Raw genomic sequence first — 22,643 nt, 5'->3', positions numbered from 1 at the left:
GTACAGAGATCACCCAGAGGGAATGTTTTTTTCTCAACAAAAGTCGAGTTGCACTTTATGAGTATCAGTTGATGTGTATTTGTGTAATGAGGGAGTGTGTGGCCTAAAGAGATCAACACCCTATATCAAGGTGTGCATAATTATTAGGAAGCTTCTTTTCCTCGGGCAAAATGGGCCAAAAAAAAAAGAGATTTAACTGACTCTGAAAAGTCAAAAATTGTAAGAAGTCTTTCAGAGGGATGCAGCACTCTTGAAATTGCTAAGATATTAGGGAGTGATCACAGAACCATCAAAAGTTTTGTTGAAAATAGTCAACATTGTCAGAAGAAACACGTTAAGAAAAAAAGACGCAAATCAACTGCCAAAGATTTGAGAAGAATCAAATATGAAGCTGCCAGGAACCCGTTATCCTCCAGTGCTGTCATATTCCAGAACTGCAACCTACCTGGAGTGCCCAGAAGTACAAGGTGTGCAGTGCTCAGAGACATGGCCAAGGTATAGAAGGCTGAAACCCGACCACCACTGAACAAGACATATCTAAAGACAGATTTTTCAAATCCAGCCTGCGGCTGGATCAGTAACGGGCACAAAACCCAACTTCAACTCAGAAGGCAGTAGGGCACTGGTATGGGCTGGTATTATTAACCACTAGATGACCAGCCGCCGCAGTTATACTGCTGCAGGTTGGCTCTCCTGGGCAAATCAGCGTACCTATACGTCGGACACTTCAAGACTACTAGGGGGCGCGCGCACCACCGACGCTACAACAGAGCCGGTGCATGTACACCCACGATCATTCCTGAGAGAGACAGAATGGAGATTTGTCACTGTAACCAGACAGATCTCCGTTCTGTCAGGAGAGAGGAGACGGATCTGTTGTTCATACTAAGTATGAACAGTGATGTGTCCCTACCTTCAGGCAGTCACCCCCCCCCCCCCCAGTTAGAATCATTCCCTAGGACTCACATTTAACCCCTTCATAACCCCCTAGTGTTAATCCCTTTCCTGCCAGTGACATTTATACAGCAATCAGTGGCAATTATTAGCTCTGATCGCTGTATAAATGTCACTGGGCCCAAAAAAGTGTTGATCTGTCTGCCGCAATGTTGCAGTCCCAATAAAAATAGCAGATCGCCGCCATTACTAGTAGAAAAAAAATTTATAATAAAAATAGCGTAAATATATCCCCTATTTTGTAGACTCTATAACTTTTGCGCAAACCAATCAATATACGCTTATTGCGATTTTTTACCAACAATATGTAGAATACATATTGTCCTAAACTGAGGAAGAAATTAGTTTTTTTTATATTTTTTGGGGGGATATTTATTATAGCAAAAAGTAAAAAAAATATTGCTTTTTTTTTTCAACATTTCGCTCTTTTTTTGTTTGTAGAGCAAAAAATAAATCCTGCAGAGGTGATCAAATACCACCAAAAGAAAGCTCTATTTGTGAGAAAAAAAGGAAGTCAATTTTGTTGGGTACAATGTTGCACGACCGCACAATTGTCAGTTAAAGTGACTCAGTGCCGTATCGCAAAAAATGGCCTGGTCATTAAAGGTCAAATCCTTTTCGGGGCTGTTGGCGCTATATAAATTCTGTATAATAATAATAATAGTAATAATAATAATAATGTTTTACTAAAGAATCAAATATAATAAAAATTATATGGTTAATAATCATGCTGAACAAGAAGGAGAAAAGTTATGTATTGCTAATAAAAGCTTTTTTATCCCATTCAACATTCATGCCTTATGGGAAAAAATATCTCAATTCATGAATCCACCAGGTCTCCAATTGGGAGATCCCTCTCTTGGTTGCTCCCCCTCTCCATGGTGCCACATATTTGTCTGTGGCCACAAATAAAGTCCCCTGTGGGTCTCTATTGTGACAACAGGCATCATTTTTGGGGACTGTGTTCTTTTATACCTTTTTTGATATTATTAATGTGCTCCTTTATATGCACTGAGAATTTGTCTAATTGGATAAGATTTAGCAGTAAGTGTGGAAGCAAAAGTGGATGATTTTTTTTCTACCGAGAGCATTAATTTGGCATACTGAACACTTTTTACAAGGATAGTACCCAATTAGATCATTTAAATAAAGTTGTTTTTTTGCGGGATCAATAATGTTAGGGACTATCTTGGCCTGCAATGAGGGTACACCTTCGAAGACAAATATTTTTGTGGAAGGGAAGTACTTCTTGCATATGCTGCATTAAGTTTCCTTGGCCGACCACTGCGTCCTTAACTTTGCCTGTTTCTTTGTGCTTCTTAAAAAGAGCTTGGACAGAACATTAATACCATCAGGGAAGCGTGTGATTAGGCCCAAATTTATTCTGCAGTAGGACAACCACCCCAAACATACAGCCAATGCCATTAAGAATCATCTTCAGCATGAAGAAGAACAAGGAGTCCTGCAAGTGGTTTGGCCCCCACCGAGCCCTGATCCTATCATCATGGAGTATTTCTGGGATGAAGGATTGGAGGCAGCCGGCATCCACAGAAGAGCTGTGCTTAGTTGGCCAAGATGTACATAGAACAACCTACCTGCCGAGTTCCTTCAAAAACTGTGTGCAAGTCTACATATAAGAAGACAAAGGATGGTCACACCAAATATTGATTGAATTTGGTTCTCTTCATTTAATTTCCATTTTGTTAATTGATAAAAAATAAACTATTAACACTTCTATATCTGAAAGCGTTCTTCATTTACAGCATTTTTTCACACCTGCCTAAAACTACATACATACATACATACATACACACACAGTATATGCACATTATTGTTTCTGTAAACTTTTAGACACTTACCTAATCTGAAGAATCTCCAGACAGTCACATCAAAATGCATCCCTATTAAATATGAAATAATGATACCAGATAATGTAATATACATCTTCACTCTCACATCTACAAAAGAAAAGCACAACAAATGTAATATTAGTCACTCCCCAATATAATGACTATAAACCTATTGCTGCATTTGCACAACATTTATTTTACTTTGAACAGCCACACATCTTACACACCGGTCACACATTGATGAGCCGATCGTTTAGTCCCATGTGCTGTGGGTTCCTTTTTGTATTTTTGTTTTTCTAGTCGATCCCAAATCTCCAGGAGCAGCAAGAATTTGTGACCATTATTTATTATATCGATGGTTCAGACTTCATTTGTGTCTCTATGGTTGTTCTCTACATTTCTATCCTACAGACGTCTACACTGTGGGAAGAGTTTTTTTACTACAACTTTTTTTTTTAAATGACCTTGACCTCCATGTAAGGCCACTCAAGGAAAAGTTACATAAGATGAGCTAAGAAAAAAAGGGAAACTTGTAACTCCTGGTTATAACCAATGTTCAGATTTGCCCATGCTGAAACAGATACTGAGTAGATGATATTAGTATGTGATAATACTATATTATTATTTACTTATGCAGAGCTCTGTCCTGTGTCTCTCCTCGACTAGAGAGAGAGAGATAGAGAGAGATATAGATAGAGAGAGATATAGATAGAGAGAGATATAGATAGAGAGAGATAGATAGAGAGAGATAGAGAGAGAGAGAGATAGATAGATAGATAGATAGATAGATAGATAGATAGATAGATAGATAGATAGATAGATAGATAGATAGATAGATAGATAGATAGATAGATAGAGAGAGAGAGAGATAGAGAGATAGAGAGAGAAATAGAGAGATAGAGAGAGAGAGATAGAGAGAGATAGATAGAGAGAGATAGATAGAGAGAGATAGATAGAGAGAGATAGAGATAGAGATAGATACATATACATATACACACCGTATTTTCCAGCGTATAAGACAACTTTTTAACCCAGGAAAATCTTCTCAAAAGTCGGGGGTCTTCTTATTCACCGGGTATAGGGCGAGTGCTGAAACTTATAAGCCGGGCTGGAGAATCTGCGGTCACCGCATACGGCGGGGGAGCTCAAAAATGGCCACGGCTGCATAAAAATAAAATCCAGGATTCGTGAACGCCTGGGGTATGGAGAGAGCGGCGCTGTGCCTAAAAAAACAGGCCTCTTTCACCCGTCTGGCCCACCCCTGCTTCTTATCACCGTACCTCCTCTCTGCCTCCCAGATGCCTCCAGATATAACCCCTGATGACTGCAGTGAAGCGGCGCAGATGCGCATGTGCGAGATTTGAGAGGCAGAGAAGGAGGTCATAGGACACAAGGGCGGACCAGACGTGTGAAAGAGGCGTGTTTTTCTAGGTGTCTGATTGTCTTGAAAACAGGGAGGGCTGGGCAGGCAGGGAGAGCTGACCAATCCAAGAAGGCTTTGTATACAGCCAATCATCGCTTACTTGATTGGCTGATTGTATACTGGGTATCACATACAGTACAGCACCTGTTCATACAGTATAGCACCAGTATCTGTACCTGTTCATACAGTATAGCACCAGTATCTATACCTGTTCATACAGTATAGCACCAGTACACAGTATACAAATGTCCAACAGTCAAAACCCCATCATGGCTCCACCTGCAAGAAGAAAGAAATCTGAAGCCAGTTTCAAACTTAAAGTTGTAAACTTTGCCATGGAACATAATAACTGCGCTGCTGCAAGACAATTTGGAGTAACAGAAAAGATAGTTCGGGACTGGAAAGCAAATGAAAAAGCATTAAAGTGTATGCCAAGGGGTAAGTGTGCATTAAGAATAGGCATCCCACATTGGCCAGAATGCGAAAAACATGTAGCAGACATGGTGAATGAGCATCGCCAAAACGGTTATGTAGTGACACGAAATAAAATACGTTTGTTTGCACTCCAGTAGGCCAAATCTAACCCAGATCACAGCAACGGATTTAAGGCCACTGTATCCTGGTGTACTAGATTCATGGGAAGGCATAATATGGTACTCAGGCAAAAGACAAAAATTGCCCAAAAATTACCTGCAGATCTTGATAGCAAAGTAAATAGTTTCCATCGATACATAATACAACAGCGCACTAATCATGGCTATGTGTTAAGTAGTATTGGAAATATGGATGAAACTCCAATGAATTTTGATATGGTTGGAAATAAAACTGTCCATCAAAAAGGTGAAAAAACTATTTTAATTAAAACAACAGGACATGAGAAGTCTAGTTTTACAGTGGTACTAGCATGTACAGCTGATGGCGCCAAACTGAGACCAATGATTATTTTTAAAAGAAAAACAATGCCGAAACTCACGTTCCCTGTTGGTTGTTTTGTACATGTGAATGAAAAAGGCTGGATGGATGAAGAAGGGGTAAAGCTATGGCTGGATAATGTATGGAGCAGGCGACCAGGTGGACTTATTCAAAAACGTAGTCTACTGGTGTGGGATACGTTCAGGGCTCATTTAGTTCCCAGCACCAAGCAAAGGCTTGCAAGACTAAGCATAGATGCGGCAGTTATCCATGCAGGGTTGACATCGTTGGTACAGCCACTGGATGTGTGCCTAAACAAGCCATTTAAAGATCGCATTCGAGAACAGTGGAATGAATGGATGGTTAGCGGCGAAAAGACATTCACAAAAGGAGGAAACATGCGTGCTCCACAGTTGGATGTTTTGTGCAAGTTTGTCATAAAAGCCTGGGATGATATTGATACAGAAACAGTAATGAAGTCTTTGAAGAAGTGTGGCATATCAAATTCATTAGATGGTATGGAGGACGACTACTTGTGGCAAGAGGAAGAGGAAGCCGAAGCTGAGACCACACCATCTGATACGGAATTCGATCCATACGATGACTGCCTTACAAAAATATCACAAGATGTCATTGATGTACTTATGATATCAGATGAGGAACAGGAGGATTTTGAAGGCTTTTAAAGGGAAACTGTCACGCCAGCAAAACCTGTGAAAATACCGTAGCTTGCAGTTATGATGGGCGTTGCTAACTCGCCAGGGACTTGCCGGCACTTGTTCTCTCTCTGTTGTTTGTTATCTTCCTCCTATCATCATCAGTTCCAGTTTGGTTGACAGCTTAGAAAACAAACAGCATGGCAGCTCCCATGGGTTTATTGTCTTATCCTTCCGTTCAGCTTTAGAGTGAATTAGGAAAAGTTTAATCCACTTGCACTGTTTTATGTTTACATGTTTGATGACAAACAGCCTTATGTTTATAAGTGACAGTTTTCCTGCTAAGTACCTGCATGTCATAAGCATTTGAAATAAAATTACCATATTGAAATCAAATCTAATGTTTTTTCAATTTTTATTTGGTGTGCGTTGGAAGAGGGGTAGTCGGGTAGTCTTATACAGCGAATATATCCCAAACTCTATATTTTAACTGGAAAAGTTGGGGGTCGTCTTATACGCCGGAAAATACGGTATATATATATATATATTGATAGTCACATTATGAAAGGCGGGGTGATTGATGGACGTTATGTTTCACCTCGCATGCATTCATTTGCAGAGAACTAAGGTGTAATCCAGTCCGGGTTTTACCATCCACCTTGGCAGGGTTGGTTCTGGACCAGATTTTGCAGTCCACTTGTGTCAACTAACATGTTAAATTAAGCAGGACTAGAGCAAAGAATTGCTCTCTTGGCCTGGGACTCAGGAAGCCAAAAACCTGAGAGAGCTGCTTATGCAAAGTTTGCATTATCTTTGTTTTGTGGGTGACAGGGAGAAGCCATTCACCTGTTGAGTTAGGAACCTGCAATGTTTAGTGCCTGGATGGCAAGAATTTATTTTCTGTTTTTGTTTGTGTTATTTTCATGCAACCTTTAAAAATAAAACTGGCTACAAGTCAGATTTTAAGAAGCCTGCTGTTTGGACTCCCCTTTTTCCCCAGGGAAGGTGATCCCCATTGAGCTAACCCCTAACAATATATTATATATACACACACATACATATACACAAGGTTTCCCAGCAGAACATTGCCCAAAGTGTCACACTGCTTCTGATGGTTTGTCTTCTCCCCATAGTACTGATTTCTTGGTGTTGTAAATGCATATTGATAAAAGTAAATCTATTGCTACATTTTTGTAAGTAATGTATAAATATATCTGATTATATAAAAAAAATGAATGTAGTAATGTCCTTCCTGATGAAGCCAGTTATGGTGAAACATGTTGAAGATACTACTTGAAGTCTTCACTTATCCCAAATGAAGATATCTGTATAGAATGAACCACTGTACCAAATGCATACTGGAGGTTTCATATATGATTGTGATGTTAATGTACTGTATGTTGGCACCGCTAAAGTCCTGCTATCTTTTCCTATCTTTAGGACGGTCACAAACTTACCATCAGTAGCCACCAGGGAGCCTATTAATGAAACAATCAAGTATACTATTATGATGCATGATGCAATAAAAATAAACCTCAAAACATTATATATCCATGGTCTCCTTCCTATAAAAGAAAAGCACAGTTAAAAAAAAATTTAATTCTACATGTCTGAAAAACTTCCTTAACACTTCTGCATTTACTGACTATAAATCGATATCTATAAAGTTTGTTTTATTTTTAGCAGCTATACATCCTAAACTGTGAGGATCGGATTGTACAATTCTCCATATTCTCTTCAAGAAGGAGTTTTCTTTTCATGCTCTGCCCCAGGATGCCTCTCGGCTGGTGAAGAGGGAACTGGTCTAGGTTCAGATCTCAGAGAATCCACAAAACACACAAAGTCTATGAGAGTCGAGTTTTGTTCTGTTTTTTCAAAGCTATTTTGCACGCTTTAGATAAAAAAAAAAAAAAAAAAAAGGGGAGGTAGCTGGGCTCTGCCATAGGACACATGTACTGGGAAAAAAAATATTGTTTAGCAGGGAGCAGGTCTTTTTAGAAGGCTTAAAGGAGTTGTAAAGGCAGAAGGTGCATTCTATGCATTAAGATAAAAAGCATTCTGTGTGCAGAAGCCCCTTTCAGCCCCCCCAATACTTACCAGAGCCCCCACTCTGTCTAGTGATGGCCATGAATCCCTCGGCCGTCCTGATTGGCTGAGACACAGCAGTGGCACCATTGGCTCCCGTGTCAATGAAATTCAGTTAGCCAATCAGGGGACTGAGGGGGTGGGGCCAAATGGCAGCTCCATGTCTGAATGGACACACAGGGCTACAGCTCGGCTCCGGTGCCCCCATAGAGAGCTGCTTGCTGTGGGGGCATTTGACAGGAGGGAGGGACCAGGAGCACAGAAGAGGAGGATCTGGGCTGCTCTGTGCAAAACCAACTGCACAGAGGAGGTAAGAATAACATTTTGTTATTTAAAAAAAAGAACAAGCCTTTACAATCACTTTAAAGTACTGTATATGTAAATGATCACCTTGTATAAAAACCCATTCAGTTTAAAATAGAAATGAAAGGCAAAACATTTATGTATATAGTATCATTTTTTTTATAACTCCTTTTCCCCTTTTTTATAAGTGATCACATTCCCTCTGTTCTCAGCTTCCCAGCACAGCTAGAGAACTGACCACGGTGTGCTCTCATGCTTAGTGTAGTCAGTTTTTTCAACTGTAAATTTGTATTTATTTTCTTTTGTAATAGAAGAAAAACGCAGATCTTGTAAAATGGAGTGTACAACAGTACTGATCTACATACATATTAACATAGGGTGTTTCCCCTCACAAAAACCTGAACAACGGGCTCATCCCTAGTAACCAATATCATTATGAATGTAGGAAGGAATGTGACCACCCCTCCCTTAAAAGAAGGAAAAATAGGAAATATGGAGAAAAGAAGGGAAAACATGTGTTCATATTCTGGGATATAGAGTATAGAAAAGAAAGAGAGGAAAAGGGGGACCTCTTTATGGAGGAGAAATAAACCTCATCGTGATACCTTAGGGGTAGCAAATATCTGTCTAAAAGGATAGCAAATTAATGCTAAAGGTGGACAGTACATTCTGAGTGCTGCAGCCAAGGTGACCATTGTATCTAGAAGAATGCACAAGCTCCATTTTTGTTGGCAAACATAATCTCATATTGGGTTTGTGTGTTGAGAAGTTGGAGAAAGGTTGTTGTGTACGGAGGATCAGCTTGTTTACAAGCCAAGGCAATGGCCTTTCTGGCAGCAATTAGACCATTGACTTTGTGTAGTCAATTTTTTATAGGAAAGCAGAGGGACTGGGGGGAACACCAGGGATTTCACACAAAGGAAGCAAAACAAAGAGAACAGGAGACTTTCTCATACAAGTACAGGCGGTCCCCTAGTTACAAACATCTGACTTATAAACGACTTACTACGGGGAGAGACAACAGGAAGTGATAGGAAATCTACCCCTAGGAAGCAGTGCCATCTTAAGAGCATTATAGCCCCCCCGGACAATACAGTGCATTGGGGCCCTGTCTACACAATCACACACACGATTGCCCATCAAATGCAGCTTTACTGTGCCCATCAAATGCAGCCTCACTGTGTCCATGAATGCAGCCTCACTGTGCCCACCATTGCAGCCTCACTGTACCCACCATTGCAGCCTCACTGTGCCCACCATTGCAGCCTTACTGTGCCCATGAATGCAGCCACACTGTGCCCACCATTGCAGCCTCACTGTGCCCGTGAATGCAGCCTCACTGTGGATGGGGGGATTGCAGGATGGCTGGGATCGCAGGATGGCTGGGATGGGGGGATCGGAGGAAGGCTGGAATGGGGGGTGGATGGGGGGATTGCAGGATGGCTGGGATGGGGGGATCGGAGGATGGCTGGGATGGGGGGTGGATGGGGGGATTTCAAAATTAATGGGATGGGGGGATCGAAGGATGGCTGGGATGGGGGGTGGATGGGGGTTTCGCAGAATGGCTGGAATGGGGGGATTGCAGGATGGGGGGGATCGAAGAATGGCTGGGATGGGGGTTTCGCAGGATGGCTGGGATGGGTGGATTGCAGGATGGGGGGATCGCAGGATGGCTGGGATGGGGGGATCGGAGGATAGCTGGGATGGGGAGTGGATCACAGGATGGCTGGGATGGGGGGGATTGCAGGATGACTGGGATGGGGGGATCGCAGGAAGGGATGGGGGGTGCATGTGGGGGATCGCAGGATGGATGGGATGGGGGGTGGATGGGGGGGTCGCAGGATGGCTTGGATGGGGGGATCACAGGATGGCTGGGATGGGGGTGGATGGGGGATAGCAGGATGGCTGGGATGGGGGGTGGATGGGGATCACAGGATGGCTTGGATGGGGGGCTCACAGGATGGCTGGGATGGGGGGTGGATGGGGGATCGCAGGATGGCTTGGATGGGTGGTTCACAGGATGGCTGGGATTGGGGGATGGCTAGGGTGGGGGGTTGAATGGGGGATCGCAGGATGGCTTGGATGGGGGGATTGCAGGGTGGCTTGGATGGGGGATCACAGGATTGCTGGGATGGGGGGTGGATGGGAGGATCACTGGGATGGGTGGATCGCAGAATGGCTGGGATGGGGGGTGGATGGGCGGATCGCAGGATGACTGGGATGGGGGGATCACAGGATGGGATGGGGGGTGGATGGGGAGAATGCAGAATTCAGGATGAATGGGGGTGGACAGAGAGCTCAGGAGAGAAAGCATAAACAGTGCAATTCAGATTATATTTCAGATAACAAATCGCTCATGCGCGAAACGCGTCGTCAAGGCAACCGCCCCCATATGGCAGAGGCCTCAGCTTGAGCCTTTCACTGTGAGCTTTCATCCACTCATCTTTTCATCCACCTTTTCTGAGAAGTCGCCCCTCCAACCAGCAATTGTTTCTTTCAACTTCACCATCTCCACCATCCCACCCGGGTTTGCCATCTTCTGACCAGTTTTTCCTTTTATTTTTGATTTTTATATTTTTTATTCATTTATTTTTTTTTATTCATCATCCATTTCATCATCCATTTCTCCACGTGGCTATTTTCTCAGGCTGGCCAGGCAGATGTGAGCTCCATCAGCCTGCCGCCACCATTTCCCCTTCATGTGGCTTCCCAGTGTCAGTTCCGACCTCAGCGCAGTGTCACTATGTCTCACTGAAGAGACTTCATCCCTGTGGAGACACCTTCCAGCTGACCAGCGGCTTGTTTACTTCCTCTGACGTTCCAGTGGCTCCCCCGTGCTGACGTCATCTTTCACAGACACGCAGCTCTGGCCAGGCTGCTCTCCGCACGGCGGAGCTTTACACTTCCACACCGCGGCCATCTCACCATCCACCTGAGCCAGTGAATCCATCTACATGGCGCTAACCTTCCCACCGTATGAGGCAGCTTTGAGCACTTCTACCTGGCTGTGAGTACTCTTGGCTTACCCCCATCACCTTGCCCATTGTCACCTGCTTTGAGCCGGAGTGTTGTTTTCATTACTTCACCCAGTGGTCTCTGTAGGTCATTATTGGATGGATCTCCTGTGTTAGCCTCCTGCTGTTCAATGCTCCTGTCCCCTTATTGATGTTTAATTGAATTTTAATACTATCAAGAGACTTTGGTTTTCAGCATTTTTAATACTGTGTTATTGTGTGTGGTTTTTTTGCAACAATATGTTTTTTTCTACAACAGGGCTTCTGAACCTGGTTTCATTAGCAGTTATTACTGTTATTTTAGACCATTGTTTATTCCTGGTTCATTACTGGTTTATTAAAACAACCAAAAAACTTTTATGCTTGTCGCAGTTTGCTTCCTAACAATATCCTGAGCGCTGGACTATATATATATATATATATATATATATATATATATATATATATATATATATATACACACGTTTTTTTCCTGCAATTCAGATTATGACACAGAACACTTCCTCGTTCTTAGCACTCACTCTCCTTATCTCCTGCAGAGTCCTGTACAGATGAAGCAGACAGAATGAGTGGTGCTCTGTGTCTGTAGCGTGAGCCCAGCTTCTGTCTTCTAATAATCTGATAAGATTCTGGGCACAGGCTTCACCAGAAATCCGTCTGTCATCTGTCAGGACACTGCCACAGCTTAACTGCAGCAACTTTTCTATCAGGTGCACACTGACCTGCCCTCCTCCATTGGAAAGCACCTCCTCATCTTCAGTACAGATCGGCAACTGACCCCGCCCCCATGCACAGAGTGAGTCATGGTGTGAGTACAGGATGATTGCTATGAGCTGCAGCCAATCACCATGAGGACAAGCAGCCGGAAGGTACAATCAATCAATCAATCAATCCTAGGATTTTGTTGTCGGAATGTCCGAACAAAGTCCGACCGTGTGTACGGGGCAATACAGTAAAAAAGTGAGGTCAGAGTACATTGCCCCCATAAAAGACAATGAAGGGAGGATGGTTACAGATGACACAAAGAACTAAATACTGTACTAAATACTTTCTTCTCCACAGGTTTTTACACAGGAAAAGGTATACCGACCACGATAGTACTGTTAGTAACACATCACAGGATGTACCCTTGTGGCTAACAGAGGCTTGATTCAAAAAAAGACTAGATAAGCTTAACACAAATAAATTGCCAGGACCAGATGACTTACACCCGAGAGTCCTCAGAGAACTCAGTCAGGTTATAGCCAGACCATTGTTCCTAATCTTTGTGGACAGCATAATGACAGGATTGGTACCAGCTGATTGATACCGATATTCAAAAAATTCCTGGAAACTACAGGCCAGTCAGCCTAACATCAATAGAAAGTAAATTATTGGAAGGGATGATAAGGGACTCTATCCAAGAATTTGCTGAAGAAAAGAATATCATTAGTAGTAATCAGCATGGGTTTACAAAGAGTCGTTCTTATATAGTTACATAGTAGGCGAGGTTGAAAAAAGATACAAGTCCATCAAGTCCAACCTATGTGTGATTATATGTCAGTATTACATTGTATATCCCTGTATGTTGTGGTCATTCAGGTGCTTATCTAATAGTTTCTTGAAACTATCGATGCCCCCCGCTGAGACCACCGCCTGTGGAAGGGAATTCCACATCCTTGCCGCTCTTACAGTAAAGAACCCTCTACGTAGTTTAAGGTTAAACCTCTTTTCTTCTAATTGTAATGAGTGGCCACAAGTCTCGTTAAACTCTCTTCTGCGAAAAAGTTTTATTTCTATTGTAGGGTCAATAGGTACGGTATTTGTATATTGAAATCATATCCCCTCTCAAGCGTCTCTTCTCCAGAGAGAATAAGTTCAGTGCTCGCAACCTTTCCTCATAACTAAGATCCTCCAGACCCTTTATTAGCTTTGTTGCCCTTCTTTGTACTCGCTCAATTTCCAGTACATCCTTCCTGAGGACTGGTGCCCAGAACTGGACAGCATACTCCAGGTGCGGCCGGACCAGAGTCTTGTAGAGCGGGAGAATTATCGTTTTATCTCTGGAGTTGATCCCCTTTTTAATGCATGCCAATATTCTGTTTGCTTTGTTAGCAGCAGCTTGGCATTGCATGCCATTGCTGAGCCTATCATCTACTAGGACCCCAGGTCCTTTTCCATCCTAGATTCCCCCAGAGGTTCTCCCCCCAGTCTATAGATTGCATTCAGATTTTTGCCACCCAAATGCATTAATTTACATTTTTCTACATTGAACCTCATCTGCCATGTAGTTGCCAAACCCCATTAATTTGTTCAGATATTTTTGCAATGTTTCCACATCCTGCGGAGAAGTTATTGCCCTGCTTAGCTTAGTATCGTCTGCAAATACAGAGATTGAACTGTTTATCCCATCCTCCAGGTCGTTTATGAACAAATTAAATAGGATTGGTCCCAGCACAGAACCCTGGGGGACCCCACTACCCACCCCTGAAAATTCTGAGTACTCCCCATTTATCACCACCATCTGAACTCGCCCTTGTAGCCAGTCTTCAATCTATGTACTCACCCTATGGTCAATGCCAACGGACCTTATTTTGTACAGTAAACGTTTATGGGGAACTGTGTCAAATGCTTTTGCAAAATCCAAATACACCACGTCTACGGGCCTTCCTTTATCTAGATGGCAACTCACCTCCTCATAGAAGGTTAATAGATTGGTTTGGCAAGAACGATTCTTCATGAATCCATGCTGATTACTGCTAATGATACCGTTCTCATTACTAAAATCTTGTATATAGTCCCTTATCATCCCCTCCAAGAGTTTACATACTATTGATGTTAGGCTAACTGGTCTGTAATTCGCAGGGCTGTATTTTGGGCCCTTTTTAAATATTGGTGCTACATTGGCTTTTTTCCAATCAGCTGGTACCATTCCAGTCAGTAGTCTGTCTGTAAAAATTAGGAACAACGCTCTGGCAATCACTTGACTGAGTTCCCTAAGTACCCTCGGATGCAAGCCTTCTGGTCCCGGTGATTTATTTATGTTAAGTTTCTCAAGTTTAATTTTAATTCTGTCCTCTGTTAACCATGGAGGTGCTTCCTGTGTTGTGTCATGAGGATAAACACTGCGTTTTTGGTTACTGAAGCCCCCCGATTTACTCGTGAAAACTGAGAAGAATAAATTCAATACCTTCGCCATCTCCCCATCCTTTGTAACCAGATGTCCTTCCTCATTCTTTATGGGGCCAATATGGTCTGTCCTCCCTTTTTTACTGTTTACATACTTAAAGAATTTCCTGGGATTTTTTTTTCTCTCCTCCGCTATGTGTCTTTCATGTTCTATCTTAGCCGCCCTAATTGCACCCTTACATTTCTTGTTGCATTCTTTATAAAGTCTGAATGCTGAGGATGATCCCTCAACCTTGAATTTTTTGAAGGCCTTCTCCTTTCCTTTTATATACATTTTTACATTGGAGTTAAGCCATCCAGGACTTTTGTTCGCTCTTTTAAATTTATTACCCAATGGGATACATTGGTTAATGCCCTTATTTAATATACTCTTAAAGCAAACCCATCTCTCCTCCGTATTCCTTGTTCCTAATATTTTACCCCAATTTATGTCTTTTAGCAAGGTTTGTAGTTTAGGGAAGTTGGCTCTTTTGAAATTCAGTGTCTTTGTAGTCCCTTTATGTTTCCTATTTGTGTGATTTATACTGAAACTAATTGACCTGTGATCACTATTACCTAAATTGCCCCGTATTTCCACATCCGTGATCAGGTCTGTATTGCTGGTAATCAGTAGATCCAGTAATGTTTTATTTCTAGTTGGTGCGTCTACCATCTGACCCATAAAATTGTCCTGCAAGACATTAAGGAACTGGCGAGCCTTAGATGAATGTGCGGTTCCCTCCGCCCAGTCTATGTCTGGATAATTAAAATCCCCCATTATGATAACACTTCCCATCCAAATTGTGATAGGAGATCTCTCTCCACTTCCTCCCTCAGGTTAGGGGGCCTATAGCATACTCCCAGTATTATTTTCCCCTTAGCTTCATCCCTTTGGAGCTCCACCCATTAGGATTCCACCTCCTCCCTAGCTCCCTCACTGATGTCATCTCTCACATTCACTTGTACATTATTCTTGATATATAGGCATACCCCTCCCCCTTTTTACCCTCTCTATCCTTGTGGCAAAGGGTATACCCTTGAATGTTTGTCAGCCAATCATGAGAGCTGTTGAACAAGGTCTCTTAAATTCCCACATAATCCAAATCCTCCTTGTATAACAGTATCTCTAGTTCACCCATCTTATCCGCCATGCTCCTGGCATTGGTGAACATGCCACATAGTTTAGACCGGTCGCATATTGTCCTCGTATTGGGTGTTTTGAGATTGCAACTAGGACTTGCTAGTATACTTAACTTGTGTTTTTGTGCTTTGGTCAACCTACCACTAATGCCCCCAATACTAACCTCTGGAATATCTTCCGCGCTGGCTATCTCTGCCTCCGGACTCCCCCCCCCCCCCATCGCCTAGTTTAGGAACCCCTCTAACTTTTTGGCCATCTTCATTCCCAGCAGATCTGCACCCTCCTCATTTAGGTGCAGTCCGTCCCTTCTATAGTACCGGTTCTCGACTGAGAAGTCGGCCCAGTCCTCCAGGAACCCAAACCCCTCCTTACTACACCAGCTCTTAAGCCCCTTGTTTACTTCCCTAATCTCCCTCTGCCTTTCTGGTGTGGCTCGATGTACCGGTAGTATTCCTGAGAATACTACCTCGGAGGTCCTTTTCCTCAATTTAGCTCCTAAGTCCCTAAAATCGTTCTTTAGGACACTCCATCTGCCTCTGACTTTGTCATTGGTGCCAACGTGCACCATGACAGCTGGGTCTTCCCCAGCCCCTCCCAGTAATCTGTCCACAAGACCCAAGATGTGCCGAACCTGAGCACCCGGTAGACAACATACTGTTCGGCGCTTCAGGTCTTGGTTACAGATTGCCCTCTCTGTCCTTCTAAGAATTGAGTCCCCTACCACCAGAATCTGTCTTTCCTTTCCCTTCACTGCCCCCTCACTCTCACTGGAGGAGTTCTTCCCCCGGCAGCTAGGAGAGTCCCTCGGCTCCAGCAGTGCTGGTCCCTGACTGGTTGCATCAATGTCACTCAATGAAGCGTACTTATTGGGATGCTTCAGTCCTGGATCGGCCTCCCTGGCACTTCCCCCTCTACCCTTCCTGTCACCCATCTACTCTTTGCTAGTGCCTGCACCTCTTTGTCTCCACCCATCTCTGTGCTGGCCCCTGCCATGTACGTTCCTGGCTCTCCTTTATAGAGGGGCTTCTCAGTGCTGACAGTTGCTTTCCCAGATTCAGAACCTGGGCTTCCAGGGAAACAATGTGCTTACATTTTGCACAGCAATATTCGCCCTCGATCGGATGATCAAGGAATGCATACATGCAGCAAGATGTACAAAGAGTCGCCTCTCCACACCCGCCAAGCATTGTACCTATTAAATTTAAATTTAGTGAGGATTGGGGATTATGCCCTGTCCAAATTACCTAACAGCTAGCTTCCTGGCACTAATACTCAAGACCATACACAGGTACGCAACAAGACAATACACAGGTACTCTCAGACCTACGTGCACTCGCAGAACAGTTGCAGACCTACGTGCACTCGCAGACCTACGTGCACCCGCAGGCCACTCGCAAAGCTACATGCACTCGCAGACCTACTTGCACCCGCAGGCCACTCGCAGACCTACGTGCACCCGCAGGCCACTCGCAGACCTACGTGCACCCGCAGGCCACTCGCAGACCTACGTGCACTCACAGACCACTCGCAGACCTACATGCACCCGCAGACCTACATGCACTCGCAGACCTACATGCCCCCCGCAGGCCACTCGCAGACCTACATGCACTCGCAGACCTACATGCCCCCCGCAGGCCACTCGCAGACCTACGTGCACTCGCAGGCCACTCGCAGACCTACGTTGCACTCGCAGATACACTTGTAAGTGTAAATACACTTAATATACAAGCTGAGATCTGCAGGCATGAAGCATAAGGTTTGTTCTTGGATAGAAGACTGGTTACAGGGACGTGTCCAAAGGGTGGGGATAAATAACGTGTACTCATACTGGTCTAGGGTGGTAAGTGGGGTAGAAGACCTCACAGTTTTTTATAGAACACAAACCCCTACAAAGGTCCCCCAAATACACAGAAGACTCTTGGAAGGGGTCTGTGTGCAATTTCAGCCTTTTTGCGGCTGCCTAGCAGGGCTGTTCCTGGAGACCGCGGCCTCCCACTCAGCCTCTTTGCAGCAGCCCATTCAGTTCACAGCATGGCTGGGGGGGGGCAGAGACTAGAGGTTAGCTGACTGGTGAGGAATGTGAAGTGGGAGGGGCTGGAGGAGACCTTATCTCCTGATTTCGGCATAGGTGTCACTGCTATGAGACACCACAAAGTCGGAGACACAGTGAGTAACACTACCTGTGATTAGAGTTGCAATTAAAAGTCCCCACTACAGTTCTCAGATCAGCAGATGACCTTGATCCAGAGCACCTAAGTTGGCTGATCAGAACTCCCCCCAGCACTGCCACTCATCCCAACTCACCGCCAGCACTGCCACTCATCCCATTCCCCCCACCCCCACCAATGAGTAAGAGGAGGAACAAAAATAGAGAATACATGGAAGGGAGAGGAAAAAAGAGGGGGATAAAGGTAAAAAAGGTAAAGAAAGGAGAACAAAGACAAAGAGTGGGACATCCTAAAATGTACTATAAGGGGTTTTAATTCTGTACAAGTGTAATGGATTCAGGAAGCGCTAAATGTCCGTGGGTTAGGGGCGTAAATGACTTGTCTTGCCTTGGGTGCTGACAACCCACGCTACGAAAATAAATTTTACTGTTAGGGGTCTCCACAACTTGGGAAATTTTATCAAGGGGTCATGACACTAAGCAGGTTGAGAACCACTGATATAGAGAATCCTCAGGTTCCTAATCAATCTGATATCACATGTTCTGGTATCTGAGGTTGTATAATAGTGCTAATGACAAATAAACACCTTACATTGTATATGGACTTCCACACCAAATGTTAGGAACTTACCTTTTTTAAAATACATCTTCAAAAAGTATGTTAAAAACGTAATTACGCAAAAAGCAAACAAAGAAAAAACAATATCCTTTAATGGACTCCAGCCTAAAAAAGAAAAAACACAATAAGCATTATTTCAATCCCACATGTCTGGAGATCTGAACCCCAACACTTCTATATCTACTGACTGTACATTTATCATTGCATTTTTAACATTTATTTTACTTCCACCAGCTGATCTCACAATATGATCCAATCCTACAACTCTTCAGAACCCAAAAATATTACATATTTATTTTAGCGAGTAGGGATGAGCTTCTGGTTTGGATCAAGCATGAGCTCAACCCAAAAACAGCCTGTTTGCAGTTTGGCTAATAGGCCAAAAAAAGGGTCAGGTATAGGGTTGCCACCTTTTCATCATGCCAAACCAAACACTTTAGCGCACGGCAATTTTTTTTGCAGTATACTGTACACTACAGGATTGTGAAAGACCTTCGACACTTTTGGGTGCCCCAAGAAGAGTAATAATGTGGTGCACATAGCACGCTGTGACAAACAGTGGATGTGCAAGAACTGCAGGGGGTGATCAGAAAGGAACCCCCACCCAGAAATATGGGAACTTTCATCCCTCCCGCCTCTAGATAAGGAAGACCCGTAGCTAAGAGGACTTTAGGGGGTGATCAAATGGGAATACAAGAACTCCCCTCCCACCCCCTCCAGTTAAAAAAGAGCCCAGCTGGGAGGACTTCAGGGGGAATTATAATAGGGGACCCCTCTCTAGGATAATAAGACCCCCCACTTCTGTTAAAGAAGACCCCAGCTGGGAGGACTGCAGGGGGGGGGTGATAAGAGGAGACATCTCTCAGGGTGCATTTTGGGCCTGCATGCAGTCTGCAGTGGCAGAGAAATTAAATTGCACAGGTTGCCTCACAAGGATGCTGTTGTGCAAAATTCTAAGCCCTATTAAGGCAGCTATAGCAGAAAGTATGCTGCAAATATCCATGCCACAAGCAATTCCAATAATGATAGAGCGTAAAGTGCTCATTGATGAAGGATTGTCTTTTCCCACAGTGATTGAGTGTAAATCACTCGTTGATGAAGGATGGTCTTTTCCCAAAGTGATAGAGCGTAAAGCGCTTTATGATGAAGTATGGTCTTTTCCCACAATGATAGAGGGTAAAGCACTCATTGATGGAGGAGGGTCTTTTCCCAGACTGATAAAGCGTAAAGTGCTCATTGATGGAGGAGGGTCTTTTCCCACAATGATAGAGTGTAAAGCGCTCATTGATGAAGGAACCTTGCTAGAAGCCATAAATTGGGATAAAATCTTAGGAACGAAGAACACGGAGGAGAGATGGGTTTGCTTTAAGAGCATATTAAATAAGAGCGAACAAAAGTCCTGGATGGCTTAAGTCCAATGTAAAAATGCATATAAAAGAAAAGGAGAAGGCCTTCAAAAAATACAAGGTTGAGGGATCATCCTCAGCATTCAGACTTTATAAGAGAATGCAACAAGAAATGTAAGGGTGCAACAAGGATGGCTAAGAAAGAACATGAAAGACACATAGCGGAGGAGAGCAAAAAAAATCCCAAGAAATTCTTTAAGTATGTAAACAGTAAAAAAGGGAGGACAGACCATATTGGCCCCATAAAGAATGAGGAAGGACATCTGGTTACAAAGGATGGGGAGATGGCGAAGGTATTGAATTTATTCTCCTCCTCAGTCTTCACGAAGAAATCGGGGGGCTTCAGTAACCAAACTGCAGTGTTTATCCTCATGACACATCACAGGAAGCACCTCAATGGTTAACAGAGGACAGAATTAAAATTAGACTTGAGAAACTTAAGAGTAATAAATCACCGGGACCAGATGGCTTGCATCCGAGGGAACTTAGGGAACTCAGTCAAGTGCTTGCCAGACCGTTGTTCCTAATTTTTACAGTCTACTGACTGGAATGGTACCAGCTGATTGGAGAAAAGCCAATGTAGCACCAATATTTAAAAAAGGCCCAAAATACATCCCTGGGAATTACAGACCAGTTAGCCAAACATCAACAGTATGTAAACTCTTGGAGGGGATGAAAAGGGACTATATACAAGATTTTAGTAATGAGAACGGTATCATTAGCAGTAATCAGCATGGATTCATGAAGAATCATTCTTGCCAAACCAATCTATTAACCTTCTATAAGGAGGTGAGTTGCCAGTAGGGATGAGCCGAACACCCCCCTGTTCGGTTCGCACCAGAACATGCGAACAGGAAAAAAAAGTTTGTTCGAACACGCGAACACCGTTAAAGTCTATGGGACACTAACATGAATAATCAAAAGTGCTAATTTTAAAGGCTTATATGCAAGTTATTGTCATAAAAAGTGTTTGGGGACCTGGGTCCTGCCCCAGGGGACATGGATCAATGCAAAAAAAAGTTTTAAAAACGTCCGTTTTTTCAGGAGCAGTGATTTTAATAATGCTTAAAGTCAAACAATAAAAGTGTAATATCCCTTTAAATTTCGTAGCTGGGGGTGTCTATAGTATGCCTGTAAAGGGGCGCATGTTTCCTGTGTTTAGAACAGTCTGACAGCAAAATGACATTTCGAAGGAAAAAACGATTTAAAACTACTCGCGGCTATTGCATTGCTGACAATACACATAGAAGTTCATTGATAAAAACGGCATGGGAATTCCCCACAGGGGAACCCCAAACCAAAAAAAAAAAAAGGATGTGGGAGTCCCCCTAAATTCCATACCAGGCCCTTCAGGTCTGGTATGGATATTAAGGGGAACCCCGGCCAAAATTAAAAAAAAAAAAAACGGCGTGGGGTCCCCCCAAAAATCCATACCAGACCCTTATCCGAGCATGCAACCTGGCAGGCCGCAGGAAAAGAGGGGGGACAAGAGTGCGCCCCCCTCCTGAACCGTACCAGGCCACATGCCCTCAACATTGGGAGGGTGCTTTGGGGTGGCCCCCCAAAACACCTTGTCCCCATGTTGATGAGGACAAGGGCCTCATCCCCACAACCCTGGCCGGTGGTTGTGGGGGTCTGCGGGCGGGGGGCTTATCGGAATCTGGAAGCCCCCTTTAACAAGGGGACCCCCAGATCCCGCCCCCCTGTGTAAAATGGTAAGGGGGTACTTACCCCTACCATTTCACTAAAAAAACTGTCAAAAATGTTAAAAATGACAAGAGACAGTTTTTGACAATTCCTTTATTTAAATGCTTCTTCTTTCTTCTATCTTCTGGTTCTTCCTCCAGTGTTCTCGTCCAGCATCTCCTCCGCGGCGTCATCTATCTTCTCCTCGGGCCGCTCCGCACCCATGGCATGGGGGGAGGCTCCCGCTCTTCTCTTCATCTTTTTCTCTTCTTCCTTCTTCTCTTCTTCATTTTCTTCTCCGGGCCGCTCCGCACCCATGCTGGCATGGAGGGAGGCTCCCGCTGTGTGACGGCGTCTCCTCGTCTGACGGTTCTTAAATAACGGGGGGCGGGGCCACCCGGTAACCCCACCCCCCTCTGATGCACGGTGACTTGACGGGACTTCCCTGTGACGTCACGGGGAATGCCACAGGGAAGTCCCGTCATGTTTCAAAATTTTCAGTCTTTTTCCGTTTATAGCGCAAAAAATAAAAACCGCAGAGGTGATCAAATACCATCAAAAGAAAGCTCTATTTGTGGGAAGAAAAGGATGCAAATTTTGTTTGGGTACAGCATTGCATGATCGCCTAATTAGCAGTTAAAGCGACGCAGTGCCAAATTGTAAAAAGTGCTCTGGTCAGGAAGGGGGTAAATCCTTCCGGGGCTGAAGTGGTTAACTCTTACAGGAGAGAATTTCCCTTCCTATGGGGTAGATTTCATCTCACTTCCTGTTGTCTCCTTCCGTTTGCAAGTAGGAGTCGTTTGTAAGTTAGATGTTTGAAAGTAGGGGCCTGCCCTATAGCAGAAATTTGGGCCTTAGGTGTTGTTGTCGCCTCAACACTGTAAGCCCTCACAGGGCCCTGCTGTGAAATATTAGATTAAGAATTGTAATTACATGCCCCTCTTGAACAGGACCAGAAAAAATGGGCCTTTGGTGATGGTGGTGCTGGTGCCACAACACTGTAAGTCCTCACAGTTACTCTTGGTGGGCACTGGAACGGGCCCTGCTGTGAAATATTAGATCAAGAATTCTAATTACATGTCCCTGTTGCACAGGGGCTGAAAAATTGGGCCTTAGACACTGGTGCCACAACAATGCAAACCCCTCACAGATACTGTAGTTGGAACACAGGAAGGAGCCCTGCTGAAAAGTATTGCATCAAAAATTGTAATTACACGCCCCTATTAAACAGGGGCTGAAAAATTGGGCCATAGGCACTGGTGGTGGTACTCAGCATGATC

At 43.8% G+C, this 22,643-nt stretch overlaps 1 protein-coding gene across 1 annotated transcript in view; it reads right to left on the bottom strand.

Annotated features, from left to right (window-relative positions):
- The window catches only part of LOC141112912 (uncharacterized), an 89,594-nt gene that overhangs the window by 17,111 nt on the left and 49,840 nt on the right, over positions 1 to 22,643 (bottom strand). The window contains exons 4-6 of the mRNA XM_073606016.1: positions 18,284 to 18,376; positions 7,253 to 7,360; positions 2,814 to 2,912 (exon numbers count right to left, since the gene is read on the bottom strand). Coding sequence (XP_073462117.1) covers positions 2,814 to 2,912; positions 7,253 to 7,360; positions 18,284 to 18,376 — 300 coding nt within the window. The remainder of the gene's footprint in view (positions 1 to 2,813; positions 2,913 to 7,252; positions 7,361 to 18,283; positions 18,377 to 22,643) is intronic.

The sequence above is a fragment of the Aquarana catesbeiana genome, linkage group LG11 (assembly GCF_042186555.1).
Source record: "Aquarana catesbeiana isolate 2022-GZ linkage group LG11, ASM4218655v1, whole genome shotgun sequence".
Classification (NCBI taxonomy): Eukaryota; Metazoa; Chordata; class Amphibia; order Anura; family Ranidae; genus Aquarana; species Aquarana catesbeiana.
This window is presented reverse-complemented; position numbering and strand designations above follow the sequence as displayed.